The sequence below is a fragment of the Labrus bergylta genome, chromosome 6 (genome assembly GCF_963930695.1).
Source record: "Labrus bergylta chromosome 6, fLabBer1.1, whole genome shotgun sequence".
Lineage (NCBI taxonomy): Eukaryota > Metazoa > Chordata > Actinopteri > Labriformes > Labridae > Labrus > Labrus bergylta.
The window spans coordinates 21,435,905-21,452,004 of NC_089200.1; the positions used below are offsets into that span (position 1 = coordinate 21,435,905).

Sequence of the window (16,100 nt, forward strand, 5' to 3'; positions counted from 1 at the left end):
CTCTTGGGGCATCGTAAATATTTCAGCTTTGGCTGTTGCAGCTTTGTCATAATGAGTTATGGAGGTGCTAGTATGTGGATTTTATTTATTTTTGACAGAGCCTGGCAAACTGATCCGCTTGTTTACAGTCTCCACGAGCCTGTATAAGACAGACAAAACAACACAACCCTGGAAGTGTAGCCAAAAAATGTAGAGGGTTGCATTGGGAGCGAGATCCCGTATGGCTCAATGCAAATCTTGCTGGAGCGGGCGGTTTTATTGTTTCTGCAGACGGGAGGCAAAAAAATATATATCACTGCAGGCCCCGGATGGTCCACTATGTGCATACAATGATGGAATCAACAAATGAGGGGGAAAAGGAGATCAAAGTTGTTTTTTAGAGCACAAAGACAAAGCAAGGCATGTCCGACAAATTCCTAATTTAAAAATGAGAAAGTAACAACGATGCAACAAAGAGAATAACTTCTGCAACGGGTGCAAATCTTGCATGCCTGGTTGAATTTAATTAATTAAAACTTTAGCTCTGACAGAAGATGGCAATTGATAAAACAAAGAAATAATCCCTCTTCCTCTGCATTGCAGTGACATTTATGGGAAACAGTCTATTATCAGACCGATCAAATAATGCAACGGAAACGAAGCATCAGTTTAAAAGAGTCAAATGCCATCAGGCTAACAGATCAAAATCTTCTGCAAGGGTTTATTACTCCACTTAGATGTGAGCATTGACCCATCAGGGTTCTTTTATTTGTCTCCCTACACATTTCTAAACAGACTTGTTTTGTCTGATCTCCAACTTCCTTTTTTTCATGAGAAACTTTTAATGGAGAAGTTATTAATAAACTCTCATGGTTCATAGTTTACAAAAACACCATGTTCTTTAGTGAATTACTCATCATCTTCTTCATCAAACTGCGTCAAGTGGTATCAAAACTCGGGAAATGTTTTTTTTCTGCACCTGATCGAAACACACAGAAGCACATGTTACAAGCATCACCTTCTGTATTATCAAGTTAATACTAATAACCATTACAGTTCACGTCATTCAGTCCAAACCATATACTCTCTGTTTACACGTTACACATCAAAACATCGTCCTCATAATAACCCAGACAAACTAGCAAATATCATTCATCAGCAGTCAGAGAGGAACATTAGTATTACATTTCATACAAAGTAGGCTAAAGCTGTGCTCCAGCAGAACCGGCTCATTCTGGGACTGGTAACTCTCAATGACAGGTGCAATACAGCTGAGTGGAGCCAAGTCTGTTATAGAAAAAAAGGTGAGGTGGGTTCATGGATTTCAGTTTGTTCGAGACATCGTGGCACGGCTGTTGCTGGGTTTGTGTTTTTGATGTTTCTAAAGAAAAAGTGGCATGTGCTGCTCCCATTTCCCTTTACTCTGTGAGGAAATGTTTCCTATCTGGGGCCCGTCATGCAGCAGGTGAAATATTAAGTCGTAGAGAAGTTGTCGTCCTTTGCAACTGTTGTGATGACGCACCAACACAACAGTCACAATGTGCTTGTTGAGGTCCTGGTTTCAAAAATGTCTTGAACACAGAAGTCCGAGACAAATGTGTCCTCTGTTTTCCTCCACATAACCCTTCGTCTCCTCTGCGAGCACTGTTCATTACGTTACATGAGAAATGAACATTTTACGTGTACTGTACATTAACCAAGGCACTAGCTAACTTTTCAGGGAGCAGGTTTTGCTCATTATGAGGAAAAAGTCATGAAAAATGCAGCTGGAAACCTGCACTATTTAACAGGAGGAGAAAGAAACATAAAGGCTGGTCGGTCATTATGAGGCTACAAAAAGCATGACTCTGTCTCACCTGGATTACTTTACGTTAACCATGATATATTAAAATTTAAGAAAAAGTGCTGGGCAAAATTTTGTCCAGTTATTTTGACAGTCAGAGAGGACAACATGACTTCAGACGCATCGTTTGTGTTTTCCCTGGTCAGGCATCATCGTCCATATAAGGTATGTCTGGGTCAGAAAAACGTCTCTGGCCCTGTGGGGCCTGTGTGCCGTGATGCTGGTGTTGAGGAGCAGGTGTTACATTAGCGATGGAGGACGAGGAGGAGGAAGTGGATGGAGGGCAGGAGGAAAAATGCAACAACAGGTCACTCTTCATGCTGTCGATGTACAGGGACTGGGTGCTGTCTTTGCGGCGACCCGGCTGCTCTCTCCTTCTGACCGAGTACTGTGACGTTCGACTTCCAGGAGAGTGAGCCGGACTCGAGGATGTGGGCTGGGAGAGGATACCGGGGGGGAGTTTAACTGTGTCTGGGATGATGGGGTTGCGGCGTTGCAGTGGGTGCCTGATAGAGGCGTTGGAGGATTCTGAGGTTAAAGAAGTGCAGCTGATCAAAGAAGAGGTGGAGCTACTAGGGGTGAGGTTCGGCAGAGACACACGTCCACCGAGGACTTTGTGGCGCTGGGACAGGTCTGGTGGTTTGGGTGGACAAGCCGGCCTTAATCTTCTCCTCTGGGAGCCAGCTCTTCCTGGAAGAGATGGAAGAAAGAGGAATATTTTTCTCAGACATGTTTCCCTCAAAGCTTGTCATTCATTGCACACAATCCAAGAGAGGGTGAAGACCAATGGAAGATCATGCAACCATGTTATCTACAAAACTTCTGCTCAGTGAGGCACAACTAGTTTAACGTTTGATCAAAAGGTTTCATGCCAATTCTTCAGTGATGTAATTTGGATAAAATGTCAGCATGCTTTTGTTATACACATGCATAGGTGTGCAGATATATCCACACAAACAGACAAACACAAAAAAACAAACAAACACGGTTGCTGTTCCTCCGACCTGCTTTGTTACAGAGCAGACGTCACCGCCCCCATCACCATCACTGGTCCAGACCTGCACCACAAAACACAGGAAGGGCCAAACCCAGCGGCCCCGTGGTCTGGTCAGAAACCCACAGGTGAGTGAGAGAAAAAGGTAGAAGGAAAGAGAAGAGGAACTGTACCTCAATACTGACCTTCAGACTCCGAGCAGTGCACAGAAGCACGCTGCTGCTCATCCAGAAGACTCTCGGAGCTCAGTGAGGCCTCGGAGTCCAAGTTCTCCTGATCTGAGCCGGGCTGCTCCATCTCTGGTAGTCTGCAGGCCAGATCCTCTCTGCAGGGAGACGCATGAAAAGGACGTTTAGAGACTCGAGAGAGATGGAAAGGATGCTACATTGAGGCGAATAGACAGAAAATACTGAAAGAACGCTTACTTCTCCTGTTTGATGGACTTGATTCGCTCAACCAAGTTCTTCTCAGCCTCTGTGTCGGAGTCCAGAGGCTCGTTCTCAGGGACCACACTGAGATCTGAAGTGACCTTCTCATGCACCTGCGGAAAAGAAACCCATCACACACTGACTGAACAAAATTTCCCCCGTAAAAACGTCCACTATTTAAACCAAATCTGAAACTGGATCCAGATTTTGTTAGTAAGGAAAGAAGAGGAGGCCTGATGGAGCCTGTGGCATTCATGCATCTGCACATCATTCCTGCAGCCCCGTCTGAAAGATGCAACACTGCTCTCCAAAATAAAAATATACAGCAATACAAAAAGTGTCTACTAAAAAAATGAATTAACAGTTTCAAAAGAGTACTGGTGCTAAGGGGTGTGCAAATGCAAACAGTTCCTTTTGTGCCGTGATAAAAGTTAAAAAGACACATCACCACAATCCAGACACATCAGAGACAAAAAAAAAAAAAAGCACGATATCCGATCGACTTCCACTAAAACAACTACAGGATTATGACAACACTGACCCAGAACCATCTTGTCCTCTCATCAAGAGAACATGAATAACAGCACTACAACATGCAAACTACTACCAGTTAGTGAGGACGAGTAAAAGGGATTATGCGAAGAAGGATAAAAAAAACAAAAAAACAGGCAGAGCCCCACCCACATCTAACATGCCATGCACAGCAGTTCTACATGGCACTCTATTACACAATACAACTAGAACTACCGTACTAGGAGGACTCGATGATACATACCACCACTCCTTTGTAAGGAGCTGAGCACCTGAGAGGTAAGTGCCAGAAGTGCTAAAGAAAAGAAGGAAGATCGTCCATGTTACCCATGTAACCTGAGAACAGGTACTGACACTGTCGCAACTGAATCATTCAATTAATGAAGGAGCGTTACTAACTCCTAAATCCTTCTTGAAGTACAATACTAAAAAGCTTTATTAACAAATGGACTTGTAGAGGATCAAACGTCATCCAGGTGTTAAGGCTGAGCAAAAAAGATCTCCAGACTGAAGTCTGCTGTCTCACCGTGTTCTGTCTCTTGAGTTTGAGCTGGTTTACTGCCAGAGCCTCGGCGTACTCCAGCTGCTCGATCTCTTCCATCTTCTCATTGTAGCGTCTGATCTGCTCATTGATGATCATCTCTACACACCTGAGAGGAGAGCAGCACTTGTAACATACAACTTAGAAAGCACTACTAATAAAAGATACATTGATATAATATTTTGTTAATTTTGCCTGCTCTGGCATTCTTACGTTGTTGTTTTGGCAACATCCTTCATGCTGAGCAGCGGGTCAGCGTTATCGGGGCAGCGCAGGATACACGGGGCAAACACTATGGCCAGCGAGTTCGGCGACATACGATTATGAGCCTCCTCTTTACACACCCTGCAAGACATTCATTAGTTACCATGAATTCTAGCTGCACTTACATGTAACAGAAGTTACTACTTTACTACTGAGATAACCGGAATATGTTTGTGACAAAAGACAAACAAATAATCTAGTGAGTGAAATATGTGGGCAACATGGCCCAGAAAGATTCATGTCATGATCACATCCAAATACAGATATCTCACCTGACAAGGTGGAAGACAAGTCTCTCCAATGTGTTAAAGTTTGCTGGAGGAAGCTCTTCCAGCCCTTTGTATACAGCATGAAGCTGCTCTTGCTTTTCTGGCAGTTCTATGTTAAGAACAAAGAAAACAATACATGAAGCCCTGTAGCCAACAATGATCCCTAATAATTCATTCATGCAACATATTTTATAAAAATAATTATTCATATTTTCCATTTTACATGTCAAATTATGATTTTCATTAACGTTAAGTGTTGAATTAAAAAATACTGTCAACAGTCCAGTAGAAACTTCATTGTAAAAAAGAATAGAAAAAGGTCAGCACACTGGTATTATATTGTAAAATGCTGCCCCCTTGTGGGGAATGTCCTCCTCACCCACTGAATGAAGGAAGTCACTGTAATGTGTGAAGGTCATGAGTGGATCTGGCAGCTCCCTCAGCCACTGTTTCACCAGGCCAGTGACTGTGTGGATGGGATAGTCCTCGAGGCAGACCAGGTGGGGGTCTAAACAAATCAAGTGAGCAATAAAACCAATGCCATGACAGAGGTTTGGCATAATACATTGAATGTGTAAATATCAAAAAGAAGCTTTCTAACCAGTCTCCAGTCGCTGGTGCAGCTCTTTGATGCGGTTGGCAGAGCCAGACTTGCGGTAGATGCCCTCAGTGTAGAGGCCCTGCATTTCAACATGCTCCAGCATCATCTCAAGCACCATCGGTACGGGGTTCTTATCACTCACCAGGTTACTCACACGCACCCCAAAGTGCTGACCACCAGAGTCATCGTCGCTCTGTGGATTCAGGCAGATAGTAGCTGTCAGTTAGAAGTCTACTATGATATGTCTGCCACATGTGGCAACGCAATAAACATAAAGAATCAATGCCCTTTATAACAAACACAAGACTAAAGGTAATTACTATTAGTAAAAACAAACTAATTCCCACGCTTCTTTACAGCTACTTAAACAGTTTGGCTTTTGTTTTACAAGCCTGCTCTCTCAGTCAATCTTTGAATACAAACAGACTTCAAACTGCATGCTTCACACTTCAAAAACAAGGCTGAGTGTAAAAGAACAGGGAATAGCTTAAAGTAGGACAAATCCTCTCTGTTTCAGGCCCAGCCCATCTCTGAACTCCTATAAATCATGAGCATGTCATGGATCAAGGCCTGTTACTTCTAAATATAAACACCTACCTTTTTGGCACAGAAGGTTGTGCAGTCAGTGACTATTTTGCAGAGGCACTTCTTGTGGCACACCATCTTACAATCTGAACGGTTGGAAACAGAATAATGAATTAGTTCAAAATGTATTTCTTTATGATTTATTCTGATTAATGCATGTTTTATATTTAGCACACAAATAAAAAATATCCAAGAGGAGAAGACTAAGTGTGCTGGGGTGTAAACTCACAGCTGCACATGTAGGCCTTCTCCATGCCCCAGATGTAAGAGCTGCACTGGTCACATGACTGCATAATGTTGACCTGATAGTTGACAAAAATATGATCCAGAGGGCTCTCCATCTAAGAAGACAGACAGTCAGGCAATTATTCAAATATCATTCATTTCAATTAATTATTTAACAAAAAAAAAGAAACAAATAACATTGATGAAAATGACAGCTTTGCACACTTACACTTTTATCTTTTTTCCTTCTTTTCTTTCTAGCTTTGGCAGGCTGAAAAACACAAAGAGGGCATAAGTCTGTGTATAATACTTTAAAAACACATATGTACAAACTAGAGTGCATGATAAGGATTCTCACCTTTGCAGGCTCAGCCTCCTCCTTCTTCATCTCTCCCCTGATGAAGCCATCCAGCACCGACTGGAACAGGTTGACCACAAGTTGGACTTCTCCTTTCTGCTTTTCACCTGCCAGGTGGATCACTTTGGTCTGGTAGCTCGTCATCAGACCTTTGTAGCCAGTGGTGGGTTTCTGGTCAAGATCAGAGGAAAGGAGAGAAATTGAGGAGGAGGAAAGGATGCTGAGGAAGAACTTTGAGTCTCAAGTGATGTGTGTGTGTGTGTGTGTGTGTGTGTGTGTGTGTGTGTGTGTGTGTGTGTGTGTGTGTGTGTGTGTGTGTGTGTGTGTGTGTGTGTGTGTGTGTGTGTGTGTGTGTGTGAAGCAGGCGGACTCACTGGGAGAGAATACATGGCTTTGATATTCTCTCTGAACTGCATAGTGGCAGTTACAAAGATGGCCTCCGTCGCCGACAGCGACTTCCCCCTGGAGCGGAAATCATTCACCTAAGACAGGACGTGAACATAAATAATTTGTGAGCACAGAATAATGGATAAAATGACTTTGAGCAGTTAAACCATCCAGTCGCCTTTCATTCACCTGGTTGCCAAGAAACTCGTCGAGGAGCCGCAGCTCGTTTGCGTTGGTGATTTCACGATCCAGTGATGCGTTCCACTGCTCAGAGACCCGTGTGGCACGACTTATCTTAATGGTGGGGTTGCGGCCCAAACCTTTACCAGTTCGCTCGCCATATGGCTGGCCTGACGCTGGGGCTGAAATGGAGAGAGAATGCGCTCAAGCTTACCATCATGAAGTGGAAGAAAAGGAGAATGAGTGATACTTCTATCATTTTGCGAACTATATGTAAACCTCTAACATGGAATGTAGAGTGTTAATAAGTCCCACTGAGGAAACAAAACTAAGATTAAAGTTACTCTCATAGCACTCAGTGTGATCCTGCACAGGTTACTATTTTCTCAGAAAGCACACAGCAGGATCAGCCTGAGAATATCAAAGATAGGACACCTGGGTTTTCTTTGCCTTTCTCTCTACAGAGAAAGTGGACTCAGTAACCTCAATATCTGAGGTCAACATCTGAGGTTTCTGTTAGACCAAAAAAATAACCACTCTCTCTCTATACACTTTACAGTTGTAGATAGATCCATTCACAACCAAATTACAGAAATGAAGTTAATGTAGCTGATCCAGTCAATCCTAAACGTTTTCTTAAACTTGAAAAAGACCGACTGAAAAGCCCCGTGTTTGCTCTATTTACCTTCCCCTCCAGTTGATCTCTCACTGAGACTTGAGGCAAGCGTCGTTTCTCCGTTGTCTGGAGTCTGGGCTTCCCTGTGTGGTCGTTTCTTTAAAATTTTGCTGAAGAAACCACCTGACCTGCAGGGCACAGAAACACACAATGTTCTGAGGAATATTCACAAAACAGCTGAGGGACTCCCTGTACAGCTCATGTCTTCATACAGTACTTTTTTTTTTTATATATATATCTAAGCTACATCTAACTACTTATTCATTGCTAACAGAGTTTTTTTTTTTTTAGTTCCTAATAACATGCCTCTTGGTAATTCACTAGATTGTCTCTTGGCAATAGACAAAACACATAACCTACTCAGTAGTCCAAACCATAGCACCAAAAGTGAATTATCAAGAATGAGGTTTTTAATAGTCGAATATTCAAGCTTTTGGCCAAGAACAAGGCTTCTGTCAGATTAAACTCTTGCCCAGAGACTGAGCCTAAGAGTTCATCTGCAACATATAAATCCAGCTGGTAAGAGGAATTTCTGAATGTGTAAAACCACACAAGAAGCTGAGCACAGTTTGATTACACAAGAGTTTTCCTATAAACAGTCTGATTCAAAGAGACATGGTAATGGGTAAAGATTGAACTGAGGATGATTTATTGTGATACAGTTTTCCTTTGAATCTTAGCATACACCAGAATGTATTTTCTACTGATGCAGCCTACTGGTGGCTGTGGTTTACATCCTGTCATATCCTTTTCTAACATGTATGTAAGGGTAAAAACTGTTGATGTTATTCTGCAATCCATCACACGACTGCTCATCTGAAGGCCAGAGCCGTACCTGTCTGGTGTGGATGGGATGGAGTGTGCAGAGTCTGGGTGAGAAGAGCCTTCGTGGTGTTTCCTTCTGAAGGAGCCTCCCTTGGAGCCGTCACTGTGGCTGTCTGACGGGGAAATCAACTGCAAGATGGAAACACATTTCACATAGATCAAGCACACATGACATGGGCATAACAGCTAAACCACATACAATTTAGGACAGAGTTTTGCAATGTAAAAATGTCAATCATTGAGACTCTAAAATAAGCAGGTTTCTATTAGAACAATTAGAACAGTAACAAATGTAAAGTACCTCTCTGGCCGAAATAGCACCAGCTCCTTCAGAACCCGGAGACATACTGTCAAATGATAAGGAGGCTGTTTCGCTCCTGCAGAAGAATGGACAAGAAAAGACAGTGTTTTAGCACTGAAGCTTTTCCTAACCTCATTGACATTTTGACATGTTTTATAGCTCATATTATTAAACAAATCTAAGATATGCCAGAGAATAAGACATACAGGGGTTGTTTTTTCCTCATATCCTCCCTGTTTTGAGGAGCGGTAAGACTGATGCTGTCAGATATTTCTCCATCACTCCTCCTTCCCTTCCACTTCTCGGGCTTCTCCTTAATCGCCCCAGGACGACGATGCAGGTTGACAGCTCCAGCACCTTCACCTAAACCGTTTCTTTCAGGCACGGGGTCGGAGAGCTGCAGGGATAATGTAGACGGACGAACAGGAGCAGGAGAGGCTTTTGTCTCCTTCTTCCCTCCTTTGTCCTCCTTCATCTTCCAGGCCACAAATGTGTACTGGTCCAGCTCCTTGCTATCTGCCCGCTCTTTGAGCTTGGAGGCCTCCTGGCTTTTGCTTTTGGTCTGGGAGGTTTGATCCTTGGTGCTTGCTGAAGAGGAGGAGGCCCGTTCGGTTTCTCTCTGATTGTGCTCGAGCCCTCTTTGTCTCCTCTGCTCTCTCTTCTCCTGACTCCTGGATGAATTGCCCCTGTGGACAGCCGGAGGCTGTGTCCCCTTTTGTTCAGCATTGGGAGGTGTGGAGGTATCGCTCCGAGGCCTGTCGTCAGGCGACGTGAGTTTAAGTGCGTCAGAGGTGTCGCTATCAGAGGCAAGAGCTTGTTGTGAAGCTGACTGTTCTAGTGTTTCGTTCCTCAAATCCTCATCTTCCTCTTTTTCATCCAGCTGAGGTCCAGCCTCAGCCAGGGTACCGTTTGTCTCTGCATGTAATTCCTTATCCAGCTCTTCCTTCTTACCCTGTTCCTCCTCTGTGTCTGAGCTAGTATTAACCTCTCTGTCGTCCTCTATCTCATGGACAGAGACGTTTTCATCCAGCATCTCCTCTGTGACCAGCTCGATATCGGGATCCTCTCGGGTTTGAGGCTCACTCCCAGGTTTTTCCTCCGCTTCCTCTCTCTTTTCCAAAGCCTCCTGCGCTTTCCTGGTGGCCTCCTCTTCCTCTGCTTGTCTCCTGGCTTCCTCCTCTTCGGCCTTTCTTCTAGCTTCCTCCTCCATCCTCCTCCTTTCCTCCTCCTCCTCCTCCTCTACTTTTCTTCTGGCCTCCTCCTCTTCTTCCCTTCTCCTTCTTTCCTCTTCTTCTGCCCTTATTTGAGCTTCTATTTTCTCCTCACGCATGGACTGGCACCTGTAATACATAAACATAAATATGAGAGCTGATCAATATTTTGAAAATGTATTTACAGCATTGCATGTCATCTTCAGACTTGGTCGAGACAGGACGTTTTACCTTCTGCGTGCTGAGTGTCCTCTGACCAGGGCTTGTATTTTGGTGACACCCTGTCTTTGGAGCTTGTACTCTGTTCTCTGTCTGTGTCCTCTCCACAAAGCCTGGATCAGAGTGGCTGCCCATCGCCTTTTCTCTTCTTTGCAGTACCTGCGCCAAGAATGCTGAGCAGGAGGACAGGGAACAGGACAGGACATGACAGTATTAAACTACTAAATATAAAACACAACCAACACAAAGAAATCACTTTCATCACAGTACCAAAACAATTCTTGCGTTTACCTGAATCAAGATGGCTGCTTGTCTCATATCCAGAAAATCCTTTCTCTGCAGGTGAGCTCTGAACCAGCGCTGAAGGTAAATGATCTTGCGCATCACATCCTTGTGCAGCGTGTCCTGCAGCTGCTGCCGCTCCAGCTCCTTCAAGAACACCTGAATGAAGAAAACACACCACAATTTAAAGTGAAAGAACATATCAGGTGGTCAAGATCAAAGATGTATACTCCAGAGTTCAGAGCTGACCTTTGTTTTGCCAATCTGGAACGTGGTGGGGTCCAGGCCCATCTTTGTATCGAGCAGTGCTGAGATGTCCTCTTTAGAGGCAGCTGCATTTTTTGGCAGCAAAACCCTGAACTGCTCAATGAACTCCTGAAGGGACAATGATGACAACAATGATTCAAAATGAGCAGACCTCTGAAGAAATCACTTATGTGGTAGAGAGAAGTTGACAAAAACCGTTCTCACTTTTGTTTGGAGAAATGTTTCATGCCAGGCATTGGGCCTCTTTTAACATCAAAATATTAAACTTTAAGTGCCCGGTGTGACATATTGGTGTGGAATTAGCATGCGTAGTAACTTAATAGTACCTGGAATGTGTACTTGGCTCCATAGCCTGACCTCCTGATGCGAACAGTTTCCAGCATTCCTGTGTATCTCAGCTGCTGAACAACCAGAGCCTCATCCAGGTACATCTCCTTCTGCTCATACCCAAGGACACAATCATTCAAAATGCAATCTCAGCATTATTATGTCCTAAATTATTACGTAGCATTTTCATTTTGTCTCAATGTTCACACATAAATTCACTAACAGGATCTCAAAAATAAAAACCATGCAATGTGGTCCCCTGGGAGTATTTTTTCATCCCTGATTGTATGAATGTGAGGTTGTTTCACCCCTGCAGGCGTGGTATGGGTTATGTGTAAAGCAAATGAGGTTTTAAAGGATTGCCTTTTTGATCAGGTTGACCTGACAACAACTGCCTGGAAATATTTGATCAGTTCTCTTTTTTATTTTTTTATTTGTGTGTTGGGATAGTGCTCTATCGATCTTCTTTGCTCTACATGTACATGCATAAGGTAAAAGTTTTGTTGATCCTCATTAAATCTAGCAAGTGCACTCATTGTAAATATATATTTTTAAAACAATGAAAATAAGTTTAATAAAAATCACACAAGCTTTAAAGTAAGTTCAGAAATGGTTGCATTCTATCCTGTTTAACAAAAGCCAGTTCTTATCATGGAACAGAGCAAAGAGGAAAGTTTAAGAGGCACATCTGAAACAATATGTTATTATGTTAGATACATCTACATAGACCAAATATTTATTTCTCTTCTTTGAAGTTCAATTCAAGATTTATGAAAAAGACCAAATCCAAATATCCAAATAATCTTATGACATGACTAAAAATACAGGCGCTGTACCTTCTGAGCGTTAGAGCGAATACAACGAATGAAATAAGGCTCGGCTCTGTTCAGAGTCTCCAGGAGTTTTGTGAGGGATGTCTGTAGAAACAAAAAGGGAAGGGGTTCGTTGAATTTTCAGGGTTACTTGCTATATGGTGTGTTCTGGTTTCTATAGTATCAGGGCAGCGATGTTACCTGGAACTGGGCACTTATGCTTGGAGGCTTCTTCTTTTTGTGCAGGTGGAGCAGAGACTTGGTTGTGCGATCATGCAGAGTCAGGCTCACAATGAACTTCAGAGAACGGGAATCCAGCAAACTCTGCACAGCAGTGACACAGTAAATGAATGTTCTGCTTGCACTCATTACGACTGTAAAGAAAAGACTTTAGTCCAGTTAACCTGTGTGGTTACTCAGGTTTACCTTGGGGATGACCTGCCTCTGTTTTGTGTTCTTGTTTTTCCTGTGAAAAGGTGAGAAAGAAGAAGCAGGTTAAGTTTAAGGGACTGCAGCTTTAATGACCTGAGGCGCAAGGATGGAGCAAGTAGTTGATGGAGAGTGTGAGGCCGGGGTTAGTACAGACGGCTGACTCCTTCATGCGCTGTCAAACAGTGACAAAATAAAGGGTTGAACCTGGAAGACAGGATGAATGACAGGTGAGGATTAGGCATAATTGAGTGAGATGTTTAGGATTGCAGAGAGGAAGAGGAGGAGGATGGTGTTTTCCATAAAAGATGGGATGTAACTATAATATCCCAGCAGAGACTCACAATACTTAGACAAACATGCTCTTTTGTTTATCTCCACTACATGTGGAGCCCTATTCATGTCACATCTCTCTCTGACTACAGAAGTCTAACATGCTGCATGGCCACTGTGACAATTTAAAAAAAAAATGCTCCTAGAGATTTCTCATGCCAGCAAAGTCACCTAATGAGGTTCATGCAGCAGGTAATTCAACTTTTCTGCCTTAAAGAATAAAAAGATCATGTCAATAAATTGAGCAAAATGATAAAGTTCTGTTGATGAAACAGAGTTGTGTTTGACAAGAAAAAGTGGCCTTAAATATAATTTTATGAGCTGAATATGGTTTATTGATGTAGACTATATTAGGAGTATGTTGTGCCTGAGCCAACTATTCTAGACTGATCTGGAGAGGAGCTGATGCCGGTCTGTCTGCAGACTCACTGAAGGACGTGTCGAGGGAAGCTGAGGCGACCCCAGGACTGCAGCAGCTTGCGAGGGTCCTCACCATCCAGCTGCAAGTTCTTAATGGAGCTGATGATTTCTGCATGCATGTCTCTGATCACACCGCAGACACACACCCAGTGCGGTGAGTGAAAGAGAAGGGAAGTAAGAGGAGCCATTGGAGGGAGGGGGGTTGGTTGGTTGGAAAGAAACAACAAAAGGAGGAAGAGGAAGAAAAAAAAAAAAAAAACGTAAAGTTTCTTTAATGGAACACCAATGTTAGGACACCTTAGAAGAAAATAAACCACCACAGTTATTCAGGACAAAAATCACACACAAACATACACGCACCACAACATGGCTGGGGGCTGATATCAAGAGGAACTTCATGCTCTCCGCATCCTTGGAGAATAACATAAAAAATGTATTCTTCCACCATTCATGATTATGTATACCAAAACCACATGACACATTACACCACCCAACCATGCTGCCATGGCCTATTTCAAAACAGAAAATCACACACACACAAAAAGAGATTTTGGGGTCGTATTCACACCAAACTTCTTGCCGCTGTGACAGAAACATGCAGAGCTGAGCTGACAATCAGTGCAGTTGGCTGTCTGTTTCCATGCTGGGGTTTTGTGGCTGTAAAGTGTTACTGGTGAGGCTGTTGGATTTATAGTCCTTTTGTCTGGACTGGTGATACACTGCACACAAAGTCTGGTGAGGTTAATATGATAATGTTGGTATGTCCCGGGGCTAGTCCATGCATTTTCCTTTTCTATACTTACCATGAAAACTGAGGTCAGGCAGGGAAGGAATGGGCAACACATACAACAAATGACTCACTGTGAATCTGACAACTACACCTCTGTGTTTGTAGATCTGATACTGGCTGGAGGATTTAATTCTTATAAAATGCTTGGAGGTTGAATTCAGTTCAGACCCCTGCTTGTAAAAAAAATAACCCTGATATTATAGACCCAAAAGTAGGAGGTATAAGGTCAAAGTTCAGAGGGCCCAACAATTCAAATATATTTATCGTGGCTTGTGTCCATGTAGAGAAAGCTCTTTCAATTCTTTTGGTCTATTTGACTTGGGGCCTCTGTTGCTGTAAGAATACATGTGTGTTTCCAAAGCTCAACAGCTGATGTAAGTACCTCGGCTGGCTAATCACAGTAGGCCAGAACAAACACCTTCCTGTGCTCTATAGAAAGAATAATACATGTGAGAATGGTGAGAGATTACCACAGCTACATAAAAAGATGTGGATTACAGTGAGGTAAAGCAAGGTAAAGGGCAACTCTTTTTCACTGTGTTTTATTCTTGTACTGAACTTCCTCTGCTGCTTTTATTTTCAAGAAGCAGACTTTGAAACACTTGACAAGATGGAGCTTTTTGATTAAACTACTGGTATATTTAGATTCTATTTTAATCAAGCAAACTCAAAAAACGGAGCAAACCCATATCTATTACCTGAAAAAAAAAAACACATTTCCTTCCTGCTTGGCCTCATGTCTTCATTCCTTTCTCCTGTTCACTTACTTCTTACTCTCATAGCTAGCAAAGATGTCTTCAAAGGCCTCTAGAGGGCGCTCTTCTGAGTGATCAAAGTAGAAATCGAGCATAGACGCTCGTCTGTGGAGGGGAGAGGGAGAGGAGAGAACCGCACACAAAGGCGTCACCAAGAGGTGGAGAGGATATGGGTGGATGAGATGAGGTGGAAGAGGATTCATTTCTGTCAAAAAGCTCAGATTTTTTGTCATTATTTGAGGATTCAGATCAGATGAGTATCTCAGCTGAACAGAGTTTAGGTGACTGACACTCTCCTTCCTCATCTCATCCAGTACCACAAGATAAAAGTGGAGGTCCACAGTTCACCAACCATTTCAAACATTCCTTCACTTCAACAAGGAGCCTAAACAAGACATATGTTGCTCTGCAGTTTACGAGTGGAGGACATGTTGCAGCTTATGAAGGCTGATTAATATAACGGTCCTTCTTAAACAGTTCAGTCCGTGTTTCATGAAAGAATAGAAACATAGTTAAAAACAGAGTAAAAGGAAAGAGTCTGCCTTCACGTCCACTGGTCCTATGGCAGTGAGATTCTGGAAGTAAGACAGTTAAAAAACCAAAGACAATCCAATGAGACAGGTTTGATAGTGTTAAATGAAAGGATGTGCAATGACTTACTTATACATTCTGTCCACTGGAGCATTGGATCGCTGAAGCTCTCCTAAAGGAGTTCTTGAAATCGGACGGACAACACCTAAAACATAAACAGCATGAGTCAATAATATTAACTTTATTGATTCTTGTTAATCCACATTAACTGAAGCCTATGTCGATGGGCTGAGAGCTCAAAAATGGTCTGGAGGAGGATTGAGATCTGAACAGAAAATTACAAAATCTCCCAAAGCCTCACAAATTCCTCTGTGTGCTGACGAGAAAGGCTTCTTACAGAGCAGAGAAACTGCAAAGCATAATTCCGATAGTGTCAGCCCACCATCAAATACAAACAAGGATGCTAAGTAAGACTATCAAACGTGATTTTACCTCGGACATGATTACATAATTTCACTGATAATTTACCTGACGTCTTTGCAGCCCAGGTACGGCCGGAATCATTAAAAGCAGCAATTCCTCTGACGGTGGCGCGCAGGATGCCCCATCGAAACATGGCCACTGGGTCCATACCAATGAGCTGGCGCACAAATGCACGGTCGCTGCTCCGCAGCAACGCCACGATGTCTGGACGCATGTGGTCTGTGTTCTTCTCCCGAAAATCCTGTCAAGGTCAA

General features: G+C 43.0%; 1 protein-coding gene across 9 annotated transcripts in view; it reads right to left on the reverse strand.

The window, feature by feature from the left end:
- Nucleotides 1–984: 984 nt before the first annotated feature.
- The window catches only part of si:zfos-588f8.1, a 58,530-nt gene continuing 43,414 nt past the window's right edge, over nucleotides 985–16,100 (reverse strand). The window contains exons 15-45 of one of the 9 annotated variants that reach the window (XM_065955991.1): nucleotides 15,892–16,087; nucleotides 15,493–15,568; nucleotides 14,845–14,937; nucleotides 13,297–13,410; nucleotides 12,532–12,571; nucleotides 12,307–12,429; nucleotides 12,130–12,210; nucleotides 11,293–11,403; nucleotides 10,949–11,074; nucleotides 10,709–10,858; nucleotides 10,430–10,590; nucleotides 9,194–10,327; nucleotides 8,988–9,063; nucleotides 8,697–8,815; nucleotides 7,871–7,989; nucleotides 7,195–7,367; nucleotides 6,993–7,100; nucleotides 6,619–6,789; nucleotides 6,490–6,531; nucleotides 6,265–6,376; nucleotides 6,048–6,121; nucleotides 5,451–5,643; nucleotides 5,229–5,357; nucleotides 4,853–4,958; nucleotides 4,530–4,661; nucleotides 4,302–4,425; nucleotides 4,020–4,070; nucleotides 3,242–3,357; nucleotides 3,002–3,141; nucleotides 2,827–2,880; nucleotides 2,374–2,512 (exon numbers count right to left, since the gene is read on the reverse strand). In XM_065955991.1, the coding sequence (XP_065812063.1) occupies nucleotides 2,867–2,880; nucleotides 3,002–3,141; nucleotides 3,242–3,357; nucleotides 4,020–4,070; nucleotides 4,302–4,425; nucleotides 4,530–4,661; nucleotides 4,853–4,958; nucleotides 5,229–5,357; nucleotides 5,451–5,643; nucleotides 6,048–6,121; nucleotides 6,265–6,376; nucleotides 6,490–6,531; nucleotides 6,619–6,789; nucleotides 6,993–7,100; nucleotides 7,195–7,367; nucleotides 7,871–7,989; nucleotides 8,697–8,815; nucleotides 8,988–9,063; nucleotides 9,194–10,327; nucleotides 10,430–10,590; nucleotides 10,709–10,858; nucleotides 10,949–11,074; nucleotides 11,293–11,403; nucleotides 12,130–12,210; nucleotides 12,307–12,429; nucleotides 12,532–12,571; nucleotides 13,297–13,410; nucleotides 14,845–14,937; nucleotides 15,493–15,568; nucleotides 15,892–16,087 (4,404 nt within the window). In that variant the 3' untranslated portion in view covers nucleotides 2,374–2,512; nucleotides 2,827–2,866. Of the gene's footprint in view, nucleotides 2,513–2,826; nucleotides 2,927–2,989; nucleotides 3,142–3,241; nucleotides 3,358–4,019; nucleotides 4,071–4,301; nucleotides 4,426–4,529; nucleotides 4,662–4,852; nucleotides 4,959–5,228; nucleotides 5,358–5,450; nucleotides 5,644–6,047; nucleotides 6,122–6,264; nucleotides 6,377–6,489; nucleotides 6,532–6,618; nucleotides 6,790–6,992; nucleotides 7,101–7,194; nucleotides 7,368–7,870; nucleotides 7,990–8,696; nucleotides 8,816–8,987; nucleotides 9,064–9,193; nucleotides 10,328–10,429; nucleotides 10,591–10,708; nucleotides 10,859–10,948; nucleotides 11,075–11,292; nucleotides 11,404–12,129; nucleotides 12,211–12,306; nucleotides 12,430–12,531; nucleotides 12,572–13,296; nucleotides 13,411–14,844; nucleotides 14,938–15,492; nucleotides 15,569–15,891; nucleotides 16,088–16,100 lie in introns of all 9 variants that reach the window. The other 8 variants (XM_065955990.1, XR_010666547.1, XM_065955985.1 and 5 more) reach the window with 8 other exon arrangements.